Source organism: Boleophthalmus pectinirostris, unplaced genomic scaffold, assembly GCF_026225935.1.
Source record: "Boleophthalmus pectinirostris isolate CB_2022bp ecotype Guang Dong unplaced genomic scaffold, ASM2622593v1 HiC_scaffold_23, whole genome shotgun sequence".
Classification (NCBI taxonomy): Eukaryota; Metazoa; Chordata; class Actinopteri; order Gobiiformes; family Gobiidae; genus Boleophthalmus; species Boleophthalmus pectinirostris.
Genome location: NW_026571207.1, coordinates 37,286,848 through 37,301,669, shown reverse-complemented (window position 1 = coordinate 37,301,669; position 14,822 = coordinate 37,286,848). Strand labels below are relative to the sequence as shown.

General features: G+C 36.8%; 1 protein-coding gene across 1 annotated transcript in view; it reads right to left on the bottom strand.

Annotated features, from left to right (window-relative positions):
* irf2b (interferon regulatory factor 2b) overlaps nt 1-14,464 on the bottom strand; it is a 40,884-nt gene extending 26,420 nt beyond the window's left edge. Inside the window, exons 1-3 of the mRNA XM_020931168.2 lie at nt 14,165-14,464; nt 3,728-3,820; nt 2,080-2,179 (exon numbers count right to left, since the gene is read on the bottom strand). Coding sequence (XP_020786827.1) covers nt 2,080-2,179; nt 3,728-3,820; nt 14,165-14,185 — 214 coding nt within the window. The 5' untranslated portion in view covers nt 14,186-14,464. The remainder of the gene's footprint in view (nt 1-2,079; nt 2,180-3,727; nt 3,821-14,164) is intronic.
* Nucleotides 14,465-14,822: the final 358 nt, after the last annotated feature.

Here is a 14,822-nt window from a genome sequence, read left to right as displayed (position 1 = left end):
AGATTTAGATACTTGCTGTTTTTTAGAGGGATCAGAGAATCCTGTCAAAGCCATTATTTGTTGATTGTAAATTGTGTAACTTTTCTGGTGGAGGGTCTATTAACTGCTTTACTCCATGGAGATGTTGTTGTTTTGTCTGGAATGTGTCACAGTATGGCATTAAACCTTTCTATATTCATGGAGACCAAACAGACCAAGTTACAGTTTAGATCTGTGGAGAGGCGACCCCGCTCACAGTCAGAATGCCTGTTTTTCTAGGTATTTTTGAGCTTTAAAACCACCTGTAATTGGATAAATGTAAGACAAAGCTGTTTAAAGTCATACTGCGGAACATTCCAGGCCCACAGGTAGGTGACGGACCCCAACCAAAAAGTTACAAAGTGCACGGCGGCTGATGTTACACCAGCCTAATTTTAAACATTTTGGAAAAAACGTTTGTGGTTCAATTAAAAGGTTGAAATAAAATGAAAGAATGTTTTCATGATTTGAGAATACTCACATTTAGATTTCATTGTACTCTTTACATGTGAGTCAATGTCTGAATATGCAAACATATGTGAGTACGTGAATGGCCTGGAGCTGAGAGAAATAATTGTAACCATCAAGTTAAACAAACAAATAGTCCTCATTTCTAAGGAGGAAGATACATATCAAACCGCTAATAATAATAAGTGTTCCCTGTAAGAGGCACAGGCCGACTAGAGAAAAATACTGAGAGAGAGTGTACGTCCATCATGTCCAGGTATTGAAGCAGCTAATTGAAAGAGACAAAAGTAACAATTTATCTCACAGTGTGACACTTTAAATTCAACTAATAAATCTGAAAGTATTAAAGGAACAGTTTGTGGGCTAGGGATGGGCATGATTAGTCGATTAATCGATAATTGATCATTAAGAATTTAATCGATTACATTCATTTTAATCGACAAACCGAATGTAGGTTGCTGTGTGTATCGTGACCAAACAGGTGTGTACATGTGTCTCTGCATCAGAAGGAGCGAGACACAAACAGTGGGTCAGTCTGCAACGTACCAAAGCACAAATGTGTATTTAACAATGATTTGTACAAGAAATTCCACACTTTCCGTTGCGTTCGGGACAAGTGTGAGTCCATGTGCACAGTGTATAAAGCAGCACATATGTGTCTGTGTCCAGTGGGAAAAAGTTTTTCCAGGTGAGAGTCGCTCAATGTGGATGACGAATCCCCACCTCCCTCCCCCCGTACGGTGTCCTGGTTTTGACAAACACAAATCTGGTCACACTGACCTGTATTCACCTGAGTCATGTCTTTTAATCCAACAGAAATTAAACCGCATCAGCGACACAAGAGCTGTAGTTTTATCTTTGCTTAGTTTATGTAAATTTGCGATGCAGCTTTAAGTTTTGTTTCTGTGAGATTTGTGCAAAACTGAATTAAACACATTCTAATAAACGGGCTGATGTGGCTCTAGAGTGGTTACGGTTTATATGTCGTAAAGTTGAGTTTATTTATGCAAATTAGTAGTGCAGATAGTAATAATAATGATGATCATTTTAATATAAAAACGTTAATGATTAATCGATAATCGATCGTTAATTCTTCTGACGATCGATTAAGAAAATTTCATCGAATGCCCATCCCTGTTGTGGGCAAAAATGGTACTGCAATCACGTATGAAATACTGCAGAGCAGAGTATCCCCTCCTCCACTCAAGAGGTCCCCAGGTAGGTGTCCAAAATCAGAGGTGCAGGTGGAGGGTGGTGCAACAGACCAAAACATATAATATACACAGAATGACAACAGCAACATAAAGGGAATATTCAGGCTGGATTACTGTTCCTTTAAATGATATTAAGAATTACTATTAATTATTACATTACTATTACATTACATTACAGGTTATTACGTTATTGGTTATTAGGTTTATTACATTATTATTACATTTTTATTACATTACATTATTTATTATTCTTTAAATTATTACGTTATTGGCCATTATTAGGTTATCGGCCTCTACATGCCTCTCTGATCTGAATGATCACTCCCTAAACCCCAGAACCTGCAGTTAATCAGTCTGCAATGTGTGTGTAGACCTGTACCTGTGTGAATGGCCCATCTCATAAACAGAGGAGCATCTTTCTCCAAGTCCCAGCCGTGTCGAGCTGCATGCATCCACGGGATCTGGAATATTCGCTTTTCCTGGGAAAAAAATACAAACAGAAGGTTAAAGGTTATTCCTTTGACTCTATATAGTTATTTTCCTCTGCTTTTGTTCTTTGAGTATCTATATATCCTGATGGAGGCCTAGCATGGCCAAATCATGTGAAGATTTTTTATTCAATAAAGCCTTTTGAACATTTTCTAAATCCCACATGTACCTCTGTCCTGCTTTAAACCAATATATCTCCTTGATATGCCCCAAAACACAAGTTAAGATTTTCTTGGAGCCAGATTACAATTGTGGATTCATTATATGTATTTAATAAAGTCAACCTTTCACTGGGATACAGCTGTCACTCACTGAGAGGCCAATAGAATGGTTTCAGAGCATTCTCCATCCTCTGTAGTTTGAACTGAGCTGGAGGGCAGGCCACAATTCTATGGTAGAATTTGTGGTTTAACTGTCCGATTGCAGATTTGTTGTCCTGATTTATTGTTAATATCTCTGTACTTATTGAGCCTCAAATGGACTCGCAATGCTAGTGGTTACAGCAGCGAGTTAGGAGCCAGGCTCTATATAAACAGGATAGCAGAGAAAAAACACCAGGCACGCATGCAGAGGAGCAACAACACTTGAGGGAAAAAAAAAAAAAAACTAAAGAGCAAACTGCTCTATAACAAGAAAACACCCTGCATTTCAGCTCTAACAGAGACGTAATTAAAGCAGTCATGCAAAACACAAGCAGTACAGGTGAATAATGATGAGGGATGGGACACAAAACCTCACACTGGACCTTTCATTTGGACTGGACAAAACAGGTTAAGTGCTGGTAAGTCATTTCTTGTGCTTTAGATCCACAATCCTACAATTACAATAAAAATAAAGTACATCGAAAATGTTGAGTCTAGAATGCACAAAGGCTGTTCACTGCGGCTTTGAAATCAGTGACGCCAAATTAAATATTGGGCGTACATGTTTAATGCAATGGCTTGTTTGATTTTATTCATAAAAGATTTCCCCAATGGCCAAGGGATTAAGTATGAGCACTGAATACAATATTTTCAGTTTTGACAATTTTCTGTAGTTTGCAGAAGATTTTTAGTATGGTGCACCTGTGATGTCATTAAGTGGCAATACAGGAAGCACTCCCCAGTGTTTTTAAACTCCATACAAATTCACTAGAATAACTTGAAGAATTTCCTTTCTTCAAATTGCCCAACTTTGAAGATGATGCTGTGGTTTTTGACTCTATGAACCATCTTCATTTCTCTGTGCACCAGAACATATGTTGGAAAACAAAAATGAAAAAAATAAAAATAAAAATTTGAACAGGGTAACAATTTATGATTATTCTATTGCGTTGCAAAATGTAGCTACAATTAAGGCTACAGCTCCATGACATCACAAAATCGAACAGAGCATTCTGAGTTTTGGAGCTGTAGATAGACTATTAATGCAGTTACTCAAGCATGTGTGAATGAAACAAAACACAACTCCAGGTCTGTTTTTGATGAGGTAAATACATTCCAAAAGGGAATCAACTTATATAGTATCTTAATATAGAACCTTTGATGACTAATACTGACTTTATTGACCCATTTGAGTCCAGGAATCTGACAGGAGTCGATCTGCTCTTCTAGCCATGGTCTCATCCTCATCCTCTCCACTGGCATCGTGTCCTGGACACAGAAAAAATACAAAACACAAAAAATAAAACTACAACATAATAGTGATGTAAAAATAATGGAAATATTGTGATATCATATCATCAAAAGTCTTACAATACCGTGGGCCATCACAATATATCAAATTACAAGTTTCTCTGCTTAATGTCCCTGTTATGATGCAGTAACAGCTAAAAAACAGAGAGAACTACATATACTATGATCCTTTGCTCTGTTTCAGTCCAATCTACATGCTGATATGACTGTTACTGAGCACTTTTAAATCTGAATTATTTGGATTATGAGAGAAAAGAAACACATTCAGTCTTCTGTTAGCCTCCACAAAATATCACAATAAAGATCATAACGTGAGATCCATATCGTGAAAATATTGTATTAAGAGATTTGAATATCATTACATCCCCACAACTTAACACAGAACTAAACTCAGCTCACTAGAGGGCTGCACAGTCATTATCGAATTTCAATTTGAATGGATGTAATTAGCAAATCACAATTTACCATCATTTCCCCCCAAAAAACCTACCAAATATTCTGCATAAAAAACTGCTAACCTGTAATTTAGACCTGTAGAAAATATTCTGAAAAGTGATTCTTGTCTTAGTTTGTTAGTTCATATTTCAAGGTTTGAAATTGATGTTTGAACAGAATCATCCTATTATTAAAAGTGCATTGTGTCTTAATGCACACTGTTGTGTATTGAACTGTGTTGTTTGAATGTAAAGCAGCACATGGCCCCCCGGTGATGCACATGTGACCTTGGGGAACATATTTTATTTATTTTTTTGTCTTACTAAAATAAAGTGTAATTGCACATCCACTACAGTAGTTGGCAGTATAGTGTTGGGTTTTTTGCACCGGGCACACACACACACACACACACAGCACAGAGCAAGAGATATGAAGTACAGTGAACAAACTGAAAAGAAAGGTGCAGAAAGATGGAGATAATGAAACAAATGACAATCTCCTGAAAGCTAAAACGAGGAAATATGACAAAGTGTACATAGCGCTCGGCTTCAGTGTGACGGTGGGAAACGAGGAAAGACCGCTATGTTTACTGTGTCTAAAAATGCTGGCAGCGGACAGCATGAAAGCCAAATAAATTACGGCGTCACCTGAAGACATTACACCCCAATCACGCCGATAAGATGCTTGACTTTTTTCAGTGAAAACGTCTCGAATATCGCCAACAATCATCCCAATTTATAAATACAAATGATACTATTTATAGTCGTGGTGAAGAGTGGAGGAGCCCAAAATGTTTTCTTCTTCCTAGGGGGGCATGACAGAAAATAGTAGAAGAAAAAGAAAATTAATTGATTATTTGATGTATTCTCAATATATCTATTCACCTGGCTGCCAAATGGACTGCAGACAGAAACCAGCTCAGATCTGGAGTAAAACGTCTTTTTTTTTTAACATTTTGTTTACATACATTAAAGGTGCACTGTGTAACATTTCTAGTAGAGGGTCCAGCAGCAGCTTGTCTCCATGGCAATGTTTTTGCTTAGTCTAGAATGTTCCACAGTATAGATTAAACATATCTACCACAAGAGAGATAAGCGCGTTACAGCATTGCGCTACATTACAGTTCAGATCTGTGGAGAGTCGCCCCTATTCACAGAAGGAATTACTATATTCTTGAGCAACAGAAACACCCGTAATGAATAAAGGCTAAATGGATATGTTTAATGTAAGGATGTGCAATTAATTGAATTTTGATCGTGATTTCCACTTGTGTGTCAAACAATCTCAAAACTCATATAATCGTGTTAACCGATTAAGCTTAACAAGGTTTATTTTAGGATTTTTTTTTTATATGACTAGGTATATTTATTTTATTTTAAGTATATTTTATTCATTTTATGTTTTATACATCGCAAAACTGCTCTAAGGTTCATATTTTTAGCCAATATTTATTTTCAGTTTGAAAGTTTGGTGTAAATTATCAATACTAAGTTGTTTTGTTTTGGGGTTTTTTGAGAGAGAGAAATGCTGAATAAATGCATCGTGTAATTAAAAAATAATAATTTGAATAATCGTGATTTCAATATTGACCAAAATAATCCTGATAATGATTTTTTTCCATAATCGTGGAGCCCTACCGTAGAACATTCCAGGCAAATCAATAACATCTCCATGAAGACAAGTAGGTATTAGGGCTGGGTATCGTTAAGAAGTTACCAATACGATACATAGGCCACAATACGATACATATTTCGATACAATGAGCTTTCAATTAGATACGATATATTTCAAATCAATTCGATACGGTTCAATAAAAAATAAAGGCTATAAATCATGGCTGTGATACTAAAAGTGTTTATTAAACCAATTCTTGTGTAAAGTTAAAATGAAACAATTTTAATCATCAAAACAGTGAAAATGTCAAATGTGTTGCATAAATGAGTTTGTTTCCTTTAAATCAGGGGTGTCCAAACTTTTTTCCTCACGGGCCACATATCTAAACACAGATGACACAGAGGGCCGATCGAGGGCCGTAGACTGATGCTCAATGCAGTGAATAATTGAAATATTTGCATGTTTAACATATTGGAGTGAGCTGTCAGAGTTTATTCATGCTAAGATCCTTAAAACCACACACTAAATATTAATTATTTGCTTTATCAAGGTAAATTTTCAAAAAACTTGCAAATAATTTTTTTTTTTAAGTTGATGTAAGGTAATTTGGGCCAATTCACTTGGAAGCCTGAGGGCCAAGAAAAATTTGTCCAAGGGCCGCATTTGGCCCCCGGGCCATAGTTTGGACATGCCTGCTTTAAATAAACAACAAAACTGTAGTGCAGTAACAAAATAATTTAGTAAAATACAGCAATAAATATTCTTGACGATATATCGATACAGCAGCCCACAATATCGATATTGTATCATTAGGCCTGTAACGATAATCGATAAATCAATTAATCGTATGATAACTTTTAACGAGCTTGATAACTTTTCCGGCCGCGAAAAATTCTATCTGCAGCTTGTTTGTTTTCCTCGCTCTCTGTCGCTCTCAAAGAGACTGGATGTTAGAAGCTTCTATCGCTCTGACTCCTCTCGTTTAACAAGTGTAATGACGCTTGAACCCACGTGCGTGTGTTGATAAACACAGCAGATGTGCGCGCAGACCGAGTGCAGAAAGCGCCGCTGTCTGTGCAGCTAAAAATGAAGCCACAACACAAGCGCCGCTGTCAGAACCAAAACAGTTCATCTCCGTGTGCCAAAACACGTCACGATGCCAAATCAACACTGGGGAGTGGGACACATCTCAACAGCCACATGCATCAAATGCAGCGAGCGAAACGCAAACAACGAGAAGAAATATCTCAAACCCCAACAGCTGATAAACCCAACCCCGAGCGACACAACTAGCCTCGCCCCCAGGAGAACCCGAAATCCACTGAAATCCCACAAGACATCGACACAATACCGAACAGGACAGTGGCTTGGCTCCCTCAGAGCAAAACTGTATCTTGTGTCGCAGATTAATACGAACATTTAAATGACCAAAATGACGAGACTCACAGCAGCAGCCACAGAGAGAGAGACACTATATTCCAATGTAAGTCAACAACTAAAATCACTTTTAAAAGCAATTTTGTTACAGAGACTTAATAATCCATTTTATTTATTGCTTTGGCTCTGTTTGGTTCAACAATGGTTTATTCAAGTGCATTTTTGTGAACAAGTCCTTTGCTGTGAACCAGACACATTAGACTAGTCCTGTATTATTAACAAGTCTGTTTTATTTAGGCCTGTTGTTTTTCATTGTCTTACAGTTCCTGTGTTAAATGTTCTTTAGAAAGTAAAGTTTATCGATCTTTGAAAGGGTGTGTTTACATTTTTATTCCATGGTTATTATAATTATAATAGTTGAAATTGGTCTCAAAATATCAATATTATCATTTATCATAATAAATTCTTGGTATTAATTAATCATCCAGGAAAATCTGTTATCGTTACAGGCCTATGTATCATCACATTAAACAATACAATATATCAATATTTCAATATTTTTGCACACCCCTAGTAGGTAGCGGTCCCTCCACAGGAAAAGTTGCGCAGTGCACCTTTAAATCGAAGCATGCATAGCCCAAAAGGTGTAGGCTGAAGACATTTTGTATGAGCGTCTAACCCACATCAGTGTATCATAGTCCTGCTTTAGTCCTGCTTTAGTCTTAAACCCTCTTTACGTCATGCATTGTGTGGTAAATACTGCTAAATAAGAAAGAAATTTAAACTGTAAAATATAATCTATTCATTCTACAAAGCATTTTCAGTTGCAATGCTAACTATAAGGACTGCTCTCTCTGAAGCACTGTTATTCAAATCTGATCTGTGCATTTTACACAATCTGACCAGCAACTTGGACTACCACAGTTGAGATGAGCTGCACTGTTAAACATTCTCTTCCACATAAAATTAGTCACAAGATAACTAGATTTGTTTTTGTTCAGTTAGTCACTCCCACCTTTTTGTTAAAATCATAGTTTTTATTCAATCACACACACTGTTTCTGAGAATTATGGCGAAACAAATGCTGGACACGATCCTAGACAGTCATTTCTGTGTCATGGAGCAATATCATAATAAAGGACTAAGGAGGCGGGTTTAAAAGTTCAAGCTAAAATATATTCCTGATTTATAGATTGAAATGACATCCACTTTAAGCTCATTTTTACATTTCTACAAGTGTCCTTTGAACAGGTTGTTGAAAATGAGCGTTTTTGCTATAGCACATAGATTGTGTTTGGCTCCAATTCGCTTTACCTTGAAAATTTGTCACCTCTCTCTGTAACTGTTGCTGTGAGCCGCTTCATTTTGGTCTTAAAATGTTCATATTAACCCGCGACACATGATCCTGGGGTTTAAGGCTGAGTATCATTAAGAAGTTGCTGATGTGATCCATAAATCGATACATAGGCCACGATATGATACATATGTCAATACAGTGCTCTTTCGACTGGATATGATATATTTCAAATCAATTCGATATGGTTCAGTAAAAAATAAAGGATAAATCATGGCTGTGATATTAAAAATCTTGTGTAAAGTGAATATGAAACACGCCCATTTTACTCATCAAAACAGGGAAAATGTCAAATGTGTTGCATAAATGAGTTTTCTTCCTCTAATCAAGCAACAAAATTATAGCGCTGTATCAAAATTTTGTAAAACAGACCAAAAAATACTCTTGGCCATTAGGGATGTGCAAAAATGTCTAAAATATCAATATATTTTATGGTTTAATGTGATGATACAGTATCAATATCATGGGCTGCTGTATCGATATATCACCAAGAGTATTTTTTTGGTATATTTTACTAAATTATTTTGTTACAGTTACAGTTTTGTTGTTTGTTCAGAGAAAGAAAACTTTTATGTGACACGTTTGACATTTTCACTGTTTTGATGATTTAAATGTTTGTGTTTCATATGAACTTTGCACAAGTGATTTAACAAAGACTTTTAGTATCACAGCCATGATTTAGCCTTTATTTTTTACTGAACCGTATCGAATAGTTTTGAAATATAATTTATCGAATCAAAAGTACACTGTATCGAGATCTGTATCATATCGTGGCCTATGTATCGAGGTGTGTATCGTATCGTGGCCTATGTATCGAGGTGTGTATCGTACCGTGGCCTATGTATCAAGCTATGTATCGTATCGTGGCCTGTGTATTGAGGTATGTATCGTATCGTGGCCTGTATATCAAGGTATGTATCATATCGTGGCCTATGTATCGAGGTATGTATCGTATCGTGGCCTATGTATCGAGGTGTGCATCGTATCGTGGCCTGTGTATCGGGGTATGTATCGTATTGTGGCCTACGTATCGGGGGTATCGTGGGTACGTATCGGGGTATGTATCGTATCGTGGCCTGTGTATCGGGGTATGTATCGTATCGTGGCCTGGTGTATCGGGTATGTATCGTATATCGTGGCCTGTGTATCGGGGTATGTATCGTATCGTGGCCTGTGTATCGGGGTATGTATCGTATGGCCTGTGGTATCTGGGTGTATCGGGGTATGTATCGTATCGTGGCCTGTGTATCGGTATGTATGTATCGTATTGTATGTGTATCGGGGTATGTATCGTATCGTGGCCTGTGTATCGGGGTATGTATATCGTACCGTGGCCTATGTATCGTATGTATGTATGTATGTATCGTATCGGCAACTTCTTAATGATGCCCAACCCTATTGATGATATATCAGTACAGCAGCCCAATACTATATTGATACTGCATCATCAAATTAAAGATAAATCGATATTTTGATATTTTTGCACGCCCATACTGGTGTTTTTGTTTAGCTTTTTTGTCTATAAATAAATTCCTATTGCTAATATGGAACTCGGCTACAAATTAGCCCCTATAACAGCGGGCCTCATTGAGCTTCAATTGACTGGAGCCGTATGCTACGTGCAGGGCAATAAGACGGGGAAAGGGCAGGCGCAAAGGGGTTTGTTGTCTCAGGCCCCAAAATTTCTGTCGCCGGGTTTGGCAATGGGAAACGTCACAGTTCACACTCCCTCCTAGTCCATTTCTTTATACAGTTTATGCTATAGAGGCTTTGCATCGTCACGTGACCCCTATAGCAACGGTACCTACGCCGCCATGACACTGGACACACTATGTCATTGACTTCAGCAGCATCGGAGAAACATGGGCAGGTTTTGTTGTGTATTTGGTTGTTCTAGATGCTCTGAATGGGATAAAACTATTCGTTTTTTTCTCTGTTCCTCTGGAAATGACTCATCAGGAGCTCCAACAAGGGAATTATCGAAAAAAAGACGCGGATTATAGCTAGCAAAAATAAACCGTGAAGAGATTTCCAATGGTACCATCAAGACACCCGAAGTTTCATCAAGGTATTTACTGTTTAAATTGTTTCATAGTTTATTTAATGAAAGAAGCACATTTACTGAACTAAAATTTCATTCATTTATCCAGGAAAACCCGCACTAGTTTACGATTCAACGAACCCACACTGGGCTCCTATGATCAACATGGAGCACGAGTTGACGAGCCTGTGAGCCGAACCTCGAAAGAATCTGCCATGAAAAGATCCTCACGAACGTTACAAAGATCCACTCATAAAAAGTGATTAATTCTAGAAGACATAGTTGTGGATAAACAAGAAAATAAAGAAAACATGGGTCCTACGACGAGTGACATGTTTATATGTGTGTTGGAAGATACGGTTTCTACTGCCACTCACACTGCAAATGTTTTCTTTTTACATTTTAGTTCAGTAAATGTGCTTCTCTCATTAAATAAACTATGATCAATTTAAATAGCAAATACCTTGATGAAAGTGACGTGAGTGTGTCTTGATGGTACCATAGGAAATCTCTTCGCTGTTTATGTTCTCCAGACATAATTCCTGTTTTTTTTTTGATAATTCACTTGTTTGAGCTCCTGATGAGTCATTTCCAGAGGAACAGTGAAGAAACGAATAGTTTTATCCCTTTCAGAGCGTCTAGAACAACCAAATACACAACAAAACCTGCCCATGTTTCACCGATGCTGCTGAAGTCAATGACATAGTGTGCCCGGTGTCATGGCGGCGTAGGTACCGTTGCTATAGGGGGTCACGTGATGGTGCAAAGCCTCTATATGGATCGCCCTATGTAAAATCTAATCACATAAACATCAACTGAACACGTGTACAGACTTAACAAACCATCTCATTTGAAATACAGAGAAGAATTCTGTCTGCGGTTGTAAAGATAAGCTGCGTGGTTAAGTTGTAAAACATGGCCGACCTTTGTTTGGTGATAAGGGCCTCATCTGAACAAGAGAGTGAAATAACTACAGTGCAGTTGAGTTTAGGACAGTCACCAGTTACACATTAAACTGAGATTTTTTTTTTTGCACGAATTTAGCAAGATATAAAACTCCTATATTACTCAAAATTGACCCTTGTGAGCTTTAAGCCATGTTATAATGTTACCTCCTCAAAAACACACCTGCAGTTGGGTTTTGCTTCATTCAAGTGTTTAATTAATCCTTCATTATTAGTTTTGTCTACATCTCCAAATCTCAAAATGCTCTGTTCCACCTCATGATGTCATGAAGTAGTAGATTTCATGTGAACACACAACTCCACGTCTGTTTGTGATGAGGAAATAGCACAATAAAACATAAAAAAAAATACAGAAAATAACATTATATGGGATCTTTAGGTTGAGATTTGGATACAAGACTTTAACTGAGATAATGAAGCACACTATAAAACACATGTAATATTACTGAGGAGTTAAGCGCCAATAGCAGACACACAAAGTTTACTTCCCTAAATCGGATAGTGAAATACATATACTTACAAATTTAGTAAAACATATCTTCAAAGTCTGAAACTATTCACTTCCTCATTTTAGAAGAATACCAAGAATTATAGCAGAAGAGAGGCATCAATTTGAACAATTAGCCTAAAAAATATAGTCTAGTCTAAAACAAAGATCGGAAATTAGTATCACAATATAATTCATAACTACGCTATAATGAGTAAGTAAAATGTTATAAAATGTGCAAATTCTGCTATTATTACCAAGTACTACAAGTGATTCTACTACCAGTTACTTACAAGTTACTACTGTATGACCTATATGTTACACCAATAAATACTTAATCTATTTTAGAGCAGAACTTTAACTTTGTCCTGCCACATTTACTGAAATACTAATGATTAGACATCAAATACCAAAGATCAGACCTGCCACAATAACAACATAAAACGTGTGACATATTAACGATAATACTGAAATGAATCTATGCTACTGACACAGAAACCCAAGAGCAGATTTAAACCACAAAATATCTTATCTACAATGTTGTGAAAAAAATCAACACATGCTGCAATAAATAAACAGCAAAATGACACACTTTAGTAGTTAGTTTGCATGTGTAATGAGTCATTGAAGATATTAATCTAAACTTTCATGTCTTAAATCTAATAACATAGTAAAAAAAAAATAAAAATAAAAAATCCAAGTAGTGCAAAGAAATTGTACACATGATAAAAAACTGATCCCCAAAAATATTGTTCCAGCTTCCATATATTGAAAAGTTGCTGATATATAGTAATTATTGTGACAGAAGTCTGCAGAAGACCCTGAAATAATTGTCATCTATCTAAAAATGCATACAGTAGATTTGTATTGTGTTAGTAAGCAAACATCTTAAAAGTTATGACTTCTTTTTTTCTTTTCTTTTTTTTTTTACATCTAGTTGAAAGCTACAGATGAGAAATTTGCTAAGTATGAATTGTTATCAAAAACATTCCAGTTCAGTTGGCACCTCTATCTTTAAAAAACATATTTTGAACTTCCTACATTAAAGCTTGTTTAAGTTCTTAGTGTTGTCACAATACCAAAATTTCAAACTCGATTTTGATACTAAAGAATAGACTCAATACTCAGTACTGCTGATTAAAAAAACACTCTTTCTTTAGACTGAATAGAACATGATTTTCAACATTAAATCATAGCACTTTGTTTTATATTACCACATGGACCTATATCTTTGTAATCTCTCTGTGGTCTGGGCTATTATTACTAATTAGATATATATATTTTACTCTTTGTTATTATATTATACTGTGATGTGTGAGCTATGGTGTCCAAATAATTTCCCCTTGTGGATCAAAGTTTATCTAAGTCTAAGTCTAGAGTCTTATTCAGGATAGTTGCAGTAAAGTGAAGTGTATTCAGTGTAGTTGTAGTATAGCATTGTATAATTATATTAGAGTTATAGTTATAAAAAAGTATAGTTATAGTTACGTTATAAATAAGATGTGATCTTATTCAGTTCAAGATCGTCTAAAGTTATTCAGGAAAGGTTCATTTCTGTCCTGTGAATGTGACTTTTTAGAATGGAAACCTGTTCAAATGAGTATCTAGTTTCGATACTAGTTTTACTATTGCTTAGTACCTGTTTGTTCGACACTTTTGACAGCAATATAAAAGTAAAAATACAGGTATGTTACGTAATAGTCCAGGCCAGTTTAACTCTTGGCAGTTACGGTTAATCTGTCAATGTTTATCTGAACACTTCCCTGAACAGAGTCAAAACACGAGCTTCCTCCACTATATTTCAAATTCCCCTTTTCAACAAAACCAGGAAACATTTGAGTTTACTAAACTGGTTTTAACTCAAAGCGTGCAGTGTAGTTTGCAAATTCTCTTGACATTTTGCAGTAAAATGAAATAAATGTGTAAGCAGTCATAACCGCACTTACCACGATAACTATTCATGTTATACTGCATGACATTTATCAGACAAATCATGGAAATCACTTTAAATTGCATAATATTATCTTACCTTGCAGTCCATTTCTTGCATAATGTGCTATTCAAAATATCTGTTGCAAGCAGTAAAACTAGTCACGGACTGGATCTTCGTTGTTACAGGCTGCAGGTTCAATTCCCAGTCCGAACTAGAACTATCACACTCTTTTCGGTAATGCTACTGGTCAAAGTTACAGCCACCTCCTCTTCACACCAAAACAACGAATTCAAAAGTGAAAATAAATGTGTAAAAGAGCCGGGGACAGTAGCAGAGCCCTTACTTTCACTTGTAAACGCTGCCGTGTGGTCGCAGTGTCGTGTTGTAATAGTAGATCTATGACGAAAATAACGCGGAAATTGTTACCTGTTAGCTTCGGAGAGGCTAATCCCGCTGTCACTCCGCCGATCGCGAGCTAAACTGGACAAACTTTGGTTCTTTGTAGTTATTAAGTGTAAAAATGAAAGTGTATGGGCGTCTTTTTCTGTTTCTAAGCCCAGACCGAAAGCAAAACAGCAGCAGTGGCACAGATCGGGGAAGCGTGTGAGGCCCCGCGGTGGAAATCCCCCTCCCGACTGTCTGCGCTCCGGAAAGAGCCGAGGTGTGACGGAGAAAACCGAACGGGAGCCGAAGAGCAGCCGGAAAGAGCCGAAGTGTGATCGGCGAAGAGATGAGTAAATAGAAATGAGGAGGG